The 17268-nt window shown below is 35.6% G+C and overlaps 1 protein-coding gene across 1 annotated transcript in view; it reads left to right on the forward strand.

Annotated features, from left to right (window-relative positions):
• LOC145297699 (E3 ubiquitin-protein ligase ZNF598-like) overlaps nucleotides 1-16920 on the forward strand; it is a 44474-nt gene extending 27554 nt beyond the window's left edge. Inside the window, exons 4-6 of the mRNA XM_080143898.1 lie at nucleotides 776-993; nucleotides 2661-2751; nucleotides 14292-16920. Of these exons, the coding sequence (XP_080000024.1) occupies nucleotides 776-993; nucleotides 2661-2751; nucleotides 14292-16164 (2182 nt within the window). The 3' untranslated portion in view covers nucleotides 16165-16920. The remainder of the gene's footprint in view (nucleotides 1-775; nucleotides 994-2660; nucleotides 2752-14291) is intronic.
• Nucleotides 16921-17268: the final 348 nt, after the last annotated feature.

A 17268-nucleotide genomic window follows, 5' to 3' on the forward strand; every position in this document is an offset into this window, starting at 1 on the left:
AAGCTGAAAATGAGCAACATTTAAAAGACATTATTTTTCATAAATAAAGATTGTTTGAATTTTGCATTTTTTTTTTTTTTTTAAATTTCCCAATGTATTAGTCGGATTTGGACATCCTGTACATCTGTATTTTTTTAAATTTTAAATGCTGCCATAAGTGCCAATCTGTATAAGCACCAAAACAATTTCTCAAATTATTAACAATTATATTTATTACAAAAACAATTGTCTATTAGTGACCAAATAATTAAGTAAAAAAAAAAAAAAAAAAAATTGAAAAATAATATTCTAGTAGTTTTTGAGTAAAAAGAAAAAAAAAAGAGATTGGTAAGATTAAAAAATGTTGATAATTATATAAATTAAAAAAATAAATATGCATAGATAACGCTAATCTCTACTGGCCTTTATTTACTTGCCTCCTCATGAGGCCTGTTAGGCACTAGATTTTTTACTGTGAGGAAAATCTAACTCATCAAAAAAGGGTCACTCTGGACTGGGACAAAAATAAAAATTGCTTCAGTCTCAAAGGATTACTTGAGGGGGAGAGCACTGATTACATGATGAATGCGGGGAAGGGAAAATTTCATTTTTATTTAAATGAAAATAATTCCATGTGTAATTATCAAAGTTATGTTGAAGTAATAAACACATGCGCACATGTGAAGTCGTTTTATAGATGCTATTTTATTTATATAAAAATTCATTTGTTTTGTCTTTTGTTCATTTTTTCTTTTTTTCGTTTTTTTTTTTTTTTTTTTACATCTTCTAATTTCAGTAATTATGATGTTCTGAAGGAACATTTCCGACAAAAGCATTTTCTGTGTGAAGATCCTGAATGTGCCCAAGCCCAGTTCACGCATGCTTTCCGGACAGATATCGACTTGAAGATGCACATTTCCCAGGAACACAGCCAGAGCTTTACCAAGGCCCAAGCTAGACAAGCACGGACGATTGAAGTGGACTTTCAGCTTGCACCTCGTGTCCGAGGAAGGGGTTATTATCAATTTGTTTTTCTTTTTTCTAATTTAATTTTATTCTTACTAAATAAGTGAACTTTGATCTCACTAGGTTTCAACTTGAATTTAAAAAAATAAACCTAAATTTATTTTTCTCCTTCTCTCGCGTATGCTGATTTGATTTGGAAATACTGATACATAAATAATAATATACTGCAATTCTTTTATGCATACTAAAATTATCAGGCAAGATGCTGGTGTATAAGCAAAAATCAGTCCTGGATATGACCTTAAACTATATCTGATGGTGAGACCCCAACTTGCGGGTTTTGGGGAGTGTGGAACCACCCTTTAATTGCCATTGCTCCCGGGTCCACTCTGACCCGCAGTGGTAGTACCAGTTAGGGTCCCAACAAACCAACTTGGAAAAAAATATTCTATTAAAAAAAATAATCAGAAAAGTGTTGATATGCCATAAAACAAAAACAACTAACCAACTATAAGCAAAAATCTTTCAAGTTTCAGTATTTTTGAAATGATATTTTTGTAGACGGTCTAATCTAAAAAAATTTTAACGTAACCTCATCTGAAATTACCAAGCGCTATTTTATCAATGGATTTTAAAAAGAACAGAAAACAATTAAATTCAAATTATATCGGACAATCAAAATAAAAGAATTGGTAAATCAGAATTAGCATGTTAAAAAAAAAAGGTAGGTACATTTAAAAAACACAGAACAGTTAAATTAAATTTTTCATAAGTTAATTAATTACTAAAAGTAATTTTTTTTTTCAACAAACAGTTTAAAGCATATCTCTTTTATTAAATACTAGCGGGGTGCCCGGCGTTGCCCGGGTGTTTGGAGGTGTAAAAAAAAAAAAAAGTTTTGGTAGGCAGGTAGGCTCAAACCCAAAGCCTTGAGGCGAAAGTAAAAAAGAAGCCTGACATCTTACTGCGACACTAAGGGGGCAGAGAAGTGAGAATGGGTGAAATTAAACGCTTAAAAACGAACGTCTGCTTTTCTAGGTCAAACATCACACCATAGAGAAATGAAATCATGCAAAGCTAGTTGAGCTTTACGCTTTCTGTGTACTTGTTTGTTTCCCCAGCTCCCATAAAAGGGGGGAGTGTCCAAATGAACAGCAATTGTCTGATATGAGAGTTTCCCACATGGTGATCAAAGCTAATTGCTTTCTGGACGTCCCAGGCACGAAGTCTGAAAACTGCCTTGCTGTTCTTTAGTTTCGCTTTTGTATATGAAAACCACAAACACGTGGAACTATGGGATAATGTGAATTTTATAAAATGAAAGACGCTAAAATAAAAGATAGACGACCTCCTTTCATAAATAGTAGATATTATAATCGAGGGAGTATATAAAAAGTTGTAAAAATTGTATATATATATATATATACACAACTCTAAAGTTCTCATTATTTTAAAATCACGCAAATACATTTCCAGGAATTTTTTTTATTTCAATTTTTTCTGTTTGTCCTTTTTGAAAAAAAAAGATGTAAACAAAATATTTCCTAGTCAATTCCTGGTACATAAATTAGTTTGATATAGACTTCAATAACATATTGTCTAATATTTTGATGCTTATTACTATAATAATAATAATATGGACCAATAAGAATGGTATTTGTTTTATTGGATAAAATTTTGACAATTGAAAAACTTTTTCTTTGAATTTCCTGTAGATGTGACTGGTGGCCAGACAAACTATAGAAATGACCACAGCAGAGGGAGGATGTCTAAAAATCAAAGAGGAAGAATGTACTATGAAGAAAAGTAAAGTTTGAATTTCTTTTTAATTTCTTTCTATCTTTTATGTAAGTTTGCCTTTACATAAATGTTTTAATAGTTTTGATTGAATTTTAATAGGTTGACTTTTACTAATTAAGCCTTGTTAATGGTTTGGCTATTACTAGCTGAGCAATGTAAAAAAAGTTTGGTTTTTACTAAGTGAGTCTCGTTAATCATTTGGCTATTACTAGTTGAGCCTTGTTTTACTAGTTCAGCCATATAAATGGTTTGGCTATTACTAGTTGAGCCACATAAATGGTTTGGCTATTACTTGTTGAGCCACATAAATGGTTTGGCTATTACTTGTTGAACCACATAAATGGTTTGACTATTACTAGTTGAGCCATGTAAATGGTTTGACTATTACTAGTTGAGCCATGTAAATGGTTTGGCTATTACTAGTTGAGCCACGTAAATGGTTTGGCCATTACTAGTTGAGCCACGTAAATGGTTTGGCCATTACTAGTTGAGCCACGTAAATGGTTTGGCCATTACTAGTTGAGCCACGTAAATGGTTTGGCCATTACTAGTTGAGCCACGTAAATGGTTTGGCCATTACTAGTTGAGCCACGTAAATGGTTTGGCCATTACTAGTTGAGCCACGTAAATGGTTTGGCCATTACTAGTTGAGCCACTTAAATGGTTTGGCCATTACTAGTTGAAACCTGTAAATGGTTAGGCTTTTACTAGTCGAGTCTCATTAATGGTTGGGCTTTTACTAGTCGAGTCTCATTAATGGTTTGGCTTTTACTAGTCGAGTCTCATTAATGGTTTGGCTTTTACTAGTCGAGTCTCATTAATGGTTTGGCTTTTACTAGTCGAGTCTCATTCATGGTTTGGCTTTTACTAGTCGAGTCTCATTCATGGTTTGGCTTTTACTAGTCGAGTCTCATTCATGGTTTGGCTTTTACTAGTCGAGTCTCATTCATGGTTTGGCTTTTACTAGTCGAGTCTCATTCATGGTTTGGCTTTTACTAGTCGAGTCTCATTCATGGTTTGGCTTTTACTAGTCGAGTCTCATTCATGGTTTGGCCATTACAAGTTTAGCCCTGTTCATGGTTTGGCCATTACAAGTTTAGCCCTGTTTATGGTTTGGCCATTACAAGTTTAGCCCTGTTTATGGTTTGACCATTACAAGTTTAGCCCTGTTTATGGTTTGGCCATTACAAGTTTAGCCCTGTTTATGGTTTGGCCATTACAAGTTTAGCCCTGTTTATGGTTTGGCCATTACAAGTTTAGCCCTGTTTATGGTTTGGCCATTACAAGTTTAGCCCTGTTTATGGTTTGGCCATTACAAGTTTAGCCCTGTTTATGGTTTGGCCATTACAAGTTTAGCCCTGTTTATGGTTTGGCCATTACAAGTTTAGCCCTGTTTATGGTTTGGCCATTACAAGTTTAGCCCTGTTTATGGTTTGGCCATTACAAGTTTAGCCCTGTTTATGGTTTGGCCATTACAAGTTTAGCCCTGTTTATGGTTTGGCCATTACAAGTTTAGCCCTGTTTATGGTTTGGCCATTACAAGTTTAGCCCTGTTTATGGTTTGGCCATTACAAGTTTAGCCCTGTTTATGGTTTGGCCATTACAAGTTTAGCCCTGTTTATGGTTTGGCCATTACAAGTTTAGCCCTGTTTATGGTTTGGCCATTACAAGTTTAGCCCTGTTTATGGTTTGGCCATTACAAGTTTAGCCCTGTTTATGGTTTGGCCATTACAAGTTTAGCCCTGTTTATGGTTTGGCCATTACAAGTTTAGCCCTGTTTATGGTTTGGCCATTACAAGTTTAGCCCTGTTTATGGTTTGGCCATTACAAGTTTAGCCCTGTTTATGGTTTGGGCATTACAAGTTTAGCCCTGTTTATGGTTTGGGCATTACAAGTTTAGCCCTGTTTATGGTTTGGGCATTACAAGTTTAGCCCTGTTTATGGTTTGGGCATTACAAGTTTAGCCCTGTTTATGGTTTGGCCATTACAAGTTTAGCCCTGTTTATGGTTTGGCCATTACAAGTTTAGCCCTGTTTATGGTTTGGCCATTACAAGTTTAGCCCTGTTTATGGTTTGGCCATTACAAGTTTAGCCCTGTTTATGGTTTGGCCATTACAAGTTTAGCCCTGTTTATGGTTTGGCCATTACAAGTTTAGCCCTGTTTATGGTTTGGCCATTACAAGTTTAGCCCTGTTTATGGTTTGGCCATTACAAGTTTAGCCCTGTTTATGGTTTGGCCATTACAAGTTTAGCCCTGTTTATGGTTTGGCCATTACAAGTTTAGCCCTGTTTATGGTTTGGCCATTACAAGTTTAGCCCTGTTTATGGTTTGGCCATTACAAGTTTAGCCCTGTTTATGGTTTGGCCATTACAAGTTTAGCCCTGTTTATGGTTTGGCCATTACAAGTTTAGCCCTGTTTATGGTTTGGCCATTACAAGTTTAGCCCTGTTTATGGTTTGGCCATTACAAGTTTAGCCCTGTTTATGGTTTGGCCATTACAAGTTTAGCCCTGTTTATGGTTTGGCCATTACAAGTTTAGCCCTGTTTATGGTTTGGCCATTACAAGTTTAGCCCTGTTTATGGTTTGGCCATTACAAGTTTAGCCCTGTTTATGGTTTGGCCATTACAAGTTTAGCCCTGTTTATGGTTTGGCCATTACAAGTTTAGCCCTGTTTATGGTTTGGCCATTACAAGTTTAGCCCTGTTTATGGTTTGGCCATTACAAGTTTAGCCCTGTTTATGGTTTGGCCATTACAAGTTTAGCCCTGTTTATGGTTTGGCCATTACAAGTTTAGCCCTGTTTATGGTTTGGCCATTACAAGTTTAGCCCTGTTTATGGTTTGGCCATTACAAGTTTAGCCCTGTTTATGGTTTGGCCATTACAAGTTTAGCCCTGTTTATGGTTTGGCCATTACAAGTTTAGCCCTGTTTATGGTTTGGCCATTACAAGTTTAGCCCTGTTTATGGTTTGGCCATTACAAGTTTAGCCCTGTTTATGGTTTGGCCATTACAAGTTTAGCCCTGTTTATGGTTTGGCCATTACAAGTTTAGCCCTGTTTATGGTTTGGCCATTACAAGTTTAGCCCTGTTTATGGTTTGGCCATTACAAGTTTAGCCCTGTTTATGGTTTGGGCATTACAAGTTTAGCCCTGTTTATGGTTTGGCCATTACAAGTTTAGCCCTGTTTATGGTTTGGCCATTACAAGTTTAGCCCTGTTTATGGTTTGGCCATTACAAGTTTAGCCCTGTTTATGGTTTGGCCATTACAAGTTTAGCCCTGTTTATGGTTTGGCCATTACAAGTTTAGCCCTGTTTATGGTTTGGCCATTACAAGTTTAGCCCTGTTTATGGTTTGGCCATTACAAGTTTAGCCCTGTTTATGGTTTGGCCATTACAAGTTTAGCCCTGTTTATGGTTTGGCCATTACAAGTTTAGCCCTGTTTATGGTTTGGCCATTACAAGTTTAGCCCTGTTTATGGTTTGGCCATTACAAGTTTAGCCCTGTTTATGGTTTGGCCATTACAAGTTTAGCCCTGTTTATGGTTTGGCCATTACAAGTTTAGCCCTGTTTATGGTTTGGCCATTACAAGTTTAGCCCTGTTTATGGTTTGGCCATTACAAGTTTAGCCCTGTTTATGGTTTGGCCATTACAAGTTTAGCCCTGTTTATGGTTTGGCCATTACAAGTTTAGCCCTGTTTATGGGTTGGCCATTACAAGTTTAGCCCTGTTTATGGGTTGGCCATTACAAGTTTAGCCCTGTTTATGGGTTGGCCATTACAAGTTTAGCCCTGTTTATGGGTTGGCCATTACAAGTTTAGCCCTGTTTATGGGTTGGCCATTACAAGTTTAGCCCTGTTTATGGGTTGGCCATTACAAGTTTAGCCCTGTTTATGGGTTGGCCATTACAAGTTTAGCCCTGTTTATGGGTTGGCCATTACAAGTTTAGCCCTGTTTATGGGTTGGCCATTACAAGTTTAGCCCTGTTTATGGGTTGGCCATTACAAGTTTAGCCCTGTTTATGGGTTGGCCATTACAAGTTTAGCCCTGTTTATGGGTTGGCCATTACAAGTTTAGCCCTGTTTATGGGTTGGCCATTACAAGTTTAGCCCTGTTTATGGGTTGGCCATTACAAGTTTAGCCCTGTTTATGGGTTGGCCATTACAAGTTTAGCCCTGTTTATGGGTTGGCCATTACAAGTTTAGCCCTGTTTATGGGTTGGCCATTACAAGTTTAGCCCTGTTTATGGGTTGGCCATTACAAGTTTAGCCCTGTTTATGGGTTGGCCATTACAAGTTTAGCCCTGTTTATGGTTTGGCCATTACAAGTTTAGCCCTGTTTATGGTTTGGCCATTACAAGTTTAGCCCTGTTTATGGTTTGGCCATTACAAGTTTAGCCCTGTTTATGGTTTGGCCATTACAAGTTTAGCCCTGTTTATGGTTTGGCCATTACAAGTTTAGCCCTGTTTATGGTTTGGCCATTACAAGTTTAGCCCTGTTTATGGTTTGGCCATTACAAGTTTAGCCCTGTTTATGGTTTGGCCATTACAAGTTTAGCCCTGTTTATGGTTTGGCCATTACAAGTTTAGCCCTGTTTATGGTTTGGCCATTACAAGTTTAGCCCTGTTTATGGTTTGGCCATTACAAGTTTAGCCCTGTTTATGGTTTGGCCATTACAAGTTTAGCCCTGTTTATGGTTTGGCCATTACAAGTTTAGCCCTGTTTATGGTTTGGCCATTACAAGTTTAGCCCTGTTTATGGTTTGGCCATTACAAGTTTAGCCCTGTTTATGGTTTGGCCATTACAAGTTTAGCCCTGTTTATGGTTTGGCCATTACAAGTTTAGCCCTGTTTATGGTTTGGCCATTACAAGTTTAGCCCTGTTTATGGTTTGGCCATTACAAGTTTAGCCCTGTTTATGGTTTGGCCATTACAAGTTTAGCCCTGTTTATGGTTTGGCCATTACAAGTTTAGCCCTGTTTATGGTTTGGCCATTACAAGTTTAGCCCTGTTTATGGTTTGGCCATTACAAGTTTAGCCCTGTTTATGGTTTGGCCATTACAAGTTTAGCCCTGTTTATGGTTTGGCCATTACAAGTTTAGCCCTGTTTATGGTTTGGCCATTACAAGTTTAGCCCTGTTTATGGTTTGGCCATTACAAGTTGAGTCTTGATAATTGTTTGGTTTTCAAATGTTTAGCCTCATTAATTAATTGGCTATTACTAGTTGAGTGTTTTTTCATTTGGATCACCTCAATAGTTTGTTTGGCTTTTACCATTTTGAGTCTCTTTAATGATTTGTTTGGTTTTTACATTTGAGCCTCTTTAATAGTTTGTTTTAATGGTTTTTACTAGTGGTGGGACGATTAATCGGAATCGTGAGAATCGTGTATTTTGGGAGGTATCGGAATCGCATCGTTAAAAAATACCTTAATTTTCCGATTCCTTCATTACGATTCTTTTAGTCTGATGTTGAAAAAAAGAAAAACATTTCCTGATATTTCTAACCGCAAGAGAGAAATGTAGCATGTTATAAAAAGAAACCAAAGAAATTCATTATTAACAGGGCAATACTTAGTGCCCCTCCCTTCATTCAGATCTATTGTAATCAAAACTACAAAAGAGTTAACTTGAAAAGAAGTATGCAGGGCTCTACATTGCGAGTAAAAATAAAAAAAACGCTTATCTTTTTGGCGATTGTTTTTTTTTTTTACTGACAAATCTTCTAATACTGAATGAAAATGCTTTTTCAACTTATATTTTCTTAAAATAAAACGAGCAAAGTCAAATTATTTAAACAGTAAACGGTTTAATAGAACAATGTACTTTTTTTCTTTTTTTAAAAGAAGGCTTTTGAAAGAAATATCTCTAAAATGAAATTGATCACGTTGTATTATTTCGCAAAGTTTTGACAGTAGTCGGTTTCTTTTGAAGTTTCAAAAAAATCGACCCCATACCTATCCCTTCCAAACCTAAAGTTATTAAATAACCCCTTCGTTAATTCAAGGGTAATTAATTCAATTCAGTCAAGTTTTTTTTTTTAATTTCATTGAAATAAAATCCATTTTTTTAATTTTTTTTTCCCCAGAAAGATATAACCCTGAATTTAATTATATTAAAAACAGAATAATATCTTTTTTCTAGAATTTTAAATTGAAAATTAAAAGTGTTTTGCACAGTTTTTTGCCGAACGAAAAAGAAATTAATATATATATTTTTAAAAGGTTTTGTAATGAATTAATTTTTATGTCTAAATAATATTTACGATTAATTAAATAATTTAATTTTAAAAAGTATTTATAAATATAATTTTACTTAAGACTTATAGTTTAGCAATATTGAACCGCATCAACCATGTGTGAATTGAACACAGTCAACCAAAAAAAAAATTCAAAAGAAAATGCATATTTGCATTTCATTATGTAAACTTTTATACATTGGTTTCAAAAATTAAATTCTATAAGTTCTTTTTGTTAACTACCGGTTGGTACAATTTACCGCCCCATCCCTTTATATTTTTTTCTTTTTGTCTTTTTTAGCGGATTTTTTTTTTTTTTTACACAGTGATCACCACTTATCAAGGCCCGGAAGCCACTCAAGGATAAGGGTTATTGCAAGTACATTACGTTAGTGTGGAGATTTGATAAAGTATTTAATTAGGGGGGCGGTTCATTAGGAATTTGTTAACATTGGACTTGAAGACATCCAAGTTGTAGTCCGGAGGGAAACAGGCAGACGGAACAGAGTTCCACAGGCATGCAGTTCTAAGAAAGAAGCTTTGTTCATGGAATCTATGTTTAGGTTTAGGCACAGATAAAGAGTGGGTGTAATTATTGATAGTGTTTTCTGCAAGACAGGTGTTTCTTGTGAAAGTTTGGGGAGCACCTGCCATGAAAATAATGATAAAGCAGAGACAAACTCGCAACATCACTTCTGTGAAAAAAAAGTTGTAGGAAAAGAGGCTATGAAGTCTATTTTGAACTCTGTTAAGGCAGGATAAGTCCTTTCTAGCAGCTCCTGCCCAGATGTGGCAACAGTACTCCATCCTTGGACATACGTGGCTCTTATATAGATAGAGAATTGCATCAGTAGTGAGATATCTTCTGGAGCGGTAGAAGGATCCCACCATCTTTCCAGCGACCTTGGCAACAGACTTGATGTACGTGTTCCATTTCAGATCAGGAGTAAAGGTCAAACCCAGAAGCTTGTCAAAACACGGGGCCTCACCCAGACGAGAGCCTTCCATCACAATTGATGCCAGCTGGGGATCAGAGCGTTGATGATGTAAGGATAGGAGTTTGGTTTTGGATGCATTAAAGGTAACCAGCCACATCTTCCCCCACTGAACCACGCGCTCGAGATCAGAGGAGAGAGAATCCGAGAGAACTTTGTCATTTACAGCCTTTGATGTGTTGCCGTAGATGGTCGTGTCATCAGCATAGATGTCAACGAATGATTTAAGTATGTGTTTAGGGAGGTCATTGATGTAGATCAGGAAGAGAGTTGGGCCCAGGATTGACCCCTGAGGGACTCCAGCATTTATATTGCAGGCCTCCGATTTTTGTCCATCTACCACTACTCTTATGAGCCTATCGGAGAGAAATGATTTAATGATTGAGAAAACATTTCCAGTTATACCGTAGCTGGAAATCTTGTGAAGTAGACCCTTATGCCATACCTTGTCGAAGGCCTTTGATATGTCAAGAGCAATTGCCCTAGAAAGGAAGCCTTTGTCAAGAGATTCGCTAATCCTGTGGGATATAACCGTCAGCACATCTGCGGTATATCTTGCAGAGCGGAAACCATATTGTGTGTCACTAAGAAGGTTATTCCTGCTGAGGTGGTTGACTATTTCTCTATTTAATATGGATTCCAGCAACTTACTCATAACACACAGGAGACTTATTGGTCTGTACTGAGAGGGGGAGGACTTATCACCTGAATTCTTAAATACAGGGCAAACTGATGAGATCTTCCAGGGGGTCGGAAAGCACTTCTCCTTAAGGCAGCGCTTAAATAGTTTCGTAAGTATGGGAGCAAGTTCTGGTTGAAGCTTTTTTAACACTATAATTGGGATGCCATCAGGGCCAGTTGCCTTACTAGAATCTAGGTTCTTGATTAGCTTGGCGACCTCATGCACGGATATTTGTATGTTACCTAGCTTGTTCTGTGTTGTAGGAGGAAATATGGGGAGTTGATGGCCTTCGTCGCATAGGGTAGAATTAGCTGCAAAGTTCTTTGCAAATAGTTTGGCTCTGTCTGACGCTGACGAGATGACCTCTGGTCCATTGATAATGGTTGGGATAGAACGCACAATGCCAAAGTCCAAAAAAAGTCTTGCATGGAAACTTTTTGAAGTTGATGAAGATGATGAGTTGAAAGCCATTTGCAAAGTCTGTCAAATTAAAATATCGCGAGGAATAAAACCATCTAACATGACAACAACCAACATGTTAAACATTTAACTATGAAGCATCCAAATAAATTGGAGGAGCAAAATAAAAAAGAAAAGGAACAAAAAATTACCAACTAGTCACTCAGAGCAGTTTTATTAGTGAGGGTCGATAATTCAGTGTCTTTTTTTTTTTTTTTTTTTTTCCTACGTCACCATCTAGGTGTCACCAATTTTTTTAACCCTCCTTAACTTCAAAGAGTAAATACAATATATACAACTAAAAAAATAATTTTTAAAAATGCTGATTCTATTCATGAAAAATTCTTTTAACTAGAAATTAAAACTTAGGTAAAGATAGCTGACTGACAGCAACAGGAGCACTGGTTAACTACTGAACCACGTTGAAAGGTGTGGGGGGGGGGAGGAAAAAAAGGAAATTAAATGATGATAATAAATTATGATAACCGTCTTTGAAAGACACTAAACTCCTAAAATTTACTTCTTTAAAATTTTAGGCGGCATTCCCCGGCGATTTTAAAGCACTCTCTCTCCAAAAAAAAAAAAAAAAAAAAAAAGATTTAATTTTTAAGTTTGGGAAAGATATATTTATTATAGCCGAATTCTTGTATGAAGACTGGATCTACTTTATTGGACGTTAATTTGGGAGATAAGTAATTTTTCAATGTTTAATATGTTTTTAAAGTTTCAATTATCAATAAAAATTTTTTAATTGCGTTTATTTTTCAATTTATTTTTAAAAAAAACAGGGTTTTAAATGTATTTTTCAAGGTAACAAGCTTCGAAAGAAGTCTAATAAAAAAAAAATCACTTAATTTTTAATTTCGACAACCCTGAGAATTTAATTATTAAAAAAATATTGAAATGTGACATTTTTTTATTTAACATTTCTATTAGTTCAATTAATTTTCTTTCAATAATTCATTTCACTCAACAAACGTCACCATTTTTTTTTTTAATCTTTTTCTGTAATTTTGGTAATTATGTTTGCTCAATTTTATCTAGTATTTCATTTGTTTTTTATAGTGGTATCATTTTTATATGTGTTCCTTTGATATACTTTCAAAATTAGTTTGGCTAAACTTATTCTTCACGTTAGAAACAACGTGTAAAAGCAATGAAAAAGTAAGAAAAAATAATAGGTGTTAACTACTCCTTATGAATTATGGAGGTCTGAAGAACTGCCGTCACAAATACAACTATCAATAGCCAAACAAAAAATCGTTTTTGAAATTCCTTTAATTGTAACTTTTCGCTATACCTACCTTTTTGGTATAAAACACAAAAACTTTCGATAAATGGTATTTCTCATATATGGTCGTTAACTTTGGAAAGGTTATTTTGTATCTACGGCGCCATGTCACATCGTATATTGTTTTTTTTTCATTACGCACGTTCATTTATAAATTATTAAATTAAATATTTATCTTTTTTATATTTAATTAGTATATATTTTCTTTCTCTTCCGCTATATTTTTTTTTATTTAATTCATTAAATCTGTTAATTATGAGGACCAAAATAATGAATCGTGTGTATTTATTCTCTAATTTTCTTGTTTTTGTTCTGTTATATAAATTCTATTTTATTTGTTTTTTCTCTGAAGGGTAAATTCTATTTTCTTTGAGTTTTTTTTATGTATTCCAATTAAGTAAAATAAATTTTCTCTAAAATAAATTTTGCTAAGTTTTCCGTTTAGTTTACTATATAATAATTTTATTTAAACCAAAACACGACGGTGTAGACATAAAATATCTCTGCCAAAGTTAGGGAACATATTTGGGAACTACCGACCATAAGTATAAAACTACCTGGTATATTTCAAAACAATAATTCCCTAGGAATCGGAATCATACTTGGTATCGGAATCGTTAATCAATATTTTCCTGGAATCGGAATCGTATAAAAATTAGGAATCGTCCCAACACTAGTTTTTACCATTTGAGCCTCTTTAATGGGTTGTTTGGCTTTTACCATTTGAGCCTCTTTAATGGGTTGTTTGGCTTTTACCATTTTAACCACATTGACTATTTGGTTTTTTCCATTTGAGCCTCTAACTTTACTAGTCAAGCCGCCTTAATGGTTTGGTTTTTACAATTTGAGATTCCATAATGGTTTGTTTGGCTTTTATCATTTTAGCCACCTTAATGCTTTTTATTACTTTTGGTATTTGAACCTCTATAATGGTTTGCTTGGCATTCACCATTTAAGTCACCATAATGGTTTGTTTTGCTTTTACTATTTGAGCCATCTTAATGGTTTGTTTGGCTTTTACCATTTGAATCTCTAGCCTTTACTAGTTGAGCCTTGTTAATAGCTTGGCCTTTACTAGTTGAGCTTTGCTAATGGTTTGGTTTTTACTAGTCGAGCCTCGTTAATCATTTGGTTTTTATTAGTTGAGCATTCTTAATAGCTTGACTCTTACTAGTTGTACCTTTCATAATGGCTTTTGAGCCTTAATGGTTTATTTGGCGTTTACCATTTGAGCCTCCCTAATGGTTTATTTGGCTTTTACCATTTGAGCTTCCATAATGTTTTTTTCTGCATTCACCATTTGAACCTCCTTAATGGTTTGTTTGGGTTTTTTACCATTTGAGCCACCTTGATGCTTTGGCTTTTACTATTTGAACCTCTAGCTTTTACTAGTCGAACCTCCTTTATGGCTTAGCCATTATTAGTTGAGCCTCCTTAATGGTTTGGTATTTATTACTCAAGCTTCATTAATGAATTGGTTTTTATTAGTTGAACATTGTTAATAGCTGACTTTTACTAGTTGTACCTTTGTAATAGCTTGAATATTACTTTTTAAACCTTTCTCAAGATTGGCTTTTACTATTTTAGCCCTTCTCAATAGCTAGGCTTTTACTTGTTGATACTGTCTCAACGTTATGGCCTGTGTCAGTTGAGCCTGTTTTAGCAGCTTTTTCCTTACCTTGTTAGTTGAATCAAAGTAGTACAAACTATGCATCTAATAGCATGTTATCAATCAATATAAAATATGTTAACTATTAAAATTAAAAACAAGCAAATTGAGTTTTTAAAATGTTATCACATTTTTCTCGAGTTAAAAATAGTTTCAGTGTTACAATAATATTATTTAGAATTAAAAAATGAATGTTTTTATTTTTTCATTTTTCAGGGATGCTGAATTAAAGAGAGCAATCCAAGCTTCATTAGAAGATATGCCAAAGCGGCAGAGCCCGATAATGGAGTCTGATGGTGCTCGAGGAGGAAGAGATGAAAAACAAGATAAAAACAAGGAAGAGAATGTACCAACAACTCCAAAATTGAACCTCACAGATGATTTTCCTAGCCTGATCCCAGTAACAAGTGAAATGAACACCTTCCAAACGCAGTGGACAAGCCGTGCAAATTCAAACCTTATGCTTAACAGAAACGAAGAATTTCCCACACTGTCTTCTCTGAGTATCCAGCCGTCAGTTCCAACACACTTGAGCTCAAGCACCAAAAAGCAAGGATCCAAAAAGAAATCTGAGGCAAATCAGCATAAACCAACTCCACCACTTGTTTCCTTTGAAGAAGATTTTCCACAGTTAGCAGCACCAAAGAGAAGACCAAATTCTTCAAACGTCTCGATTGTCGTTTCCAATGCATGGTCTAATAATAAACAGTCCAATCAGCAGCAGCAGCAGCAACCACAGCAACAACAATCTGTAAAAATACAATCGCAAAAAAAGCCGCAGCCACGGCAACAGCAACACCAACAACTAATTACGAATAGCAAGTTGCTATCAAAAGTGAGTGTTGGTTATAATCCACCACTTGATACCCCGGCCTTAATAACTCCGAACATCACTACGATGACTATTGTCGATAACAAAGCTGCTGAGACACCAGTGATAACCTTGAAAGATGTCAGCAAGATACTTGACACTGAAGAGAACTTTCCCAGCTTATCGTGTAAGGCGAGTAAGAAGAACACTACAAGCGTGAAAATGACAGCTAACTGGCCCGTGAAGAAATCGGTGCCGAAAACCATGCCAGAAGAAAATAAAAAGTCTGTAACAATGGACGGTTGCATCGTACTGAAAGGGAAGAAACACAAGGAGAAGCTGAACGATAATCATCATCAAAATAATAAAAAGGAAAATTCCTGTCCAAATTCCAATAAGACATCATTATCCGCAGATTGTTCCGTTAAGGAACTGGCAACAAATGCCAGACCACAGAATAACGAAAAGCCGATTAAGAAGGAAATTTCTGAAATCAAAGTTGATTTACAAAAGAAAACGAAAAACGCTGAAAAAAACGTGAAACAGTTTTCAACAGAGTTGGTTATGTCTGAGAACGAGTTCCCAAAGCTTGGCAAACAAGAGAAGCCTTCCCTGCCCCCTGGTATTAAAGTAAGCAAGGTAAAACCACCTCCAGGTTTTTCAGGTCTGGTCGGTAACCATAATCTAAAAAATCACCGGACTCCCCCAGGCTTGACGCTACCGAGCAGCCCCATGAAAAACATGTTTAACCAAAATTTGCCTTCTGCTTCTGTGCAAGAGGGGCAGACAACGTTCCCTTATTGCCCACCATCCAATTTTGACAAACGGAACAAGACCCTAATCTGTGAAATCCGTGATGCGCTTTCCAATGATGAAAGTCGCTTCGGAACTTTCAAATCCTTGTCAAAAGATTTTCGACAAGGCATCGTCTCGTCGCGTGAATACTATCGGCAATGTTCGGATTTGCTTGGTCCAGAGAAATTTCCCGAAATTCTTATTGAACTTATCAGCCTTTTGCCGGATATTGAGAAGCAGCAAGCCTTACTGATGGCTTATCGTGACAGCTCTCTGCTCCAGGTCAGCATCAATCCAAAAACTACATGGCGGCCGGTTGATAAGACATTTTTCAGCTGTCCTATTTGCAAGCAGGTTTTGATAAAGGCTGACTATAATGCTCATTTATCGCTCTCTCATCCAAATAATGATTTCCCTCTGGAATCCACAGATTCGTGGTCTAGTGGGAAATTCCAAGAAGCCACTTGGATTAAAGCAAAATAATTTTTTGTTTTTTACATTACGAAGCTGTGACACAAATAATAGCCCTAAAGAGTAATTAACTTTTGTCCAAGGTCAACTGTGATAAAATTTCCTCAGGATTTTCTTTGCTTCCTTTCTTTCCTGTCATTTCTTTCCTTTTTCTTTTCAATTTTCTTTTTACCTTCCTTTTCTCTTTTCCTTCCTTTTTCTCTCTTCCTTCCTCTTCTCTCTTTTTCTTCCTTTTCACTTTTTCTTCCTCTTCTCTCTTTTCCTTCCTCTCCTCTCTTTTCCTTCCTCTCCTCTCTTTTCCTTCCTCTCCTCTCTTTTCCTTCCTCTCCTCTCTTTTCCTTCCTCTCCTCTCTTTTCCTTCCTCTCCTCTCTTTTCCTTCCTCTTCTCTCTTTTCCTTGTTTTTTTGTTCAATATTTTCTTTTTTGTATTGTTTCTTTCCTTTTTTCCTTTCTCATTTTCTCTCCTCTTTCTCTTTTGTTTCTCTTTTAATTTTCCTTTCTTCTCTTTCTATTTTTCCTAATACTTTAAACTCAAATCTTAGTTTGTCTTGACAGATAAAAAAACGGTTCAAGAAAAAAAAAACTTCTGCCATCATCATCACCACCACCAACAACATCTATTAATAACTAAAACTTATGTTAATCTTTCTTCTCTTTTCTTTCCCACACCACCAATTTTTGACTTGTAGCAGATTTTTACTAAACTCTGTATAAATGTACATTGACATGTAATGCTACAAATGGGGTTCAAATAAAAAGAAAATTGTAGAGGTTGTCAAAGGTTATTGGGAAAATTTATAGTACATCTTAAAATGTCCCCCCCCCCCTTTTTTTTTTTTTTACTTAACCCTTATGTTCCACATTCATTAAATATTTTAGTGCTTGTCCGGAATTTCCCCTACATTAAAAAAAAACAAAAATACAAAAAAATCTTTGTACATACCTGTGATATAATGAAACGATCATATTCCAAAAAATCAAATAAATTGATCAAGCATTTATTTTTATAAAGCAAATCATTAAACAATTTAAAGTGCTTAATGAGAAATCATAGGCATTACAAGGCTCATCTCGCAAGTTTGAATTATTGTCAAGTCGTCTCTCTATAGTTTTTCA

This window comes from Euprymna scolopes, chromosome 18 (assembly GCF_053919585.1).
Source record: "Euprymna scolopes isolate OS-2025 chromosome 18, ASM5391958v1, whole genome shotgun sequence".
NCBI lineage: Eukaryota > Metazoa > Mollusca > Cephalopoda > Sepiida > Sepiolidae > Euprymna > Euprymna scolopes.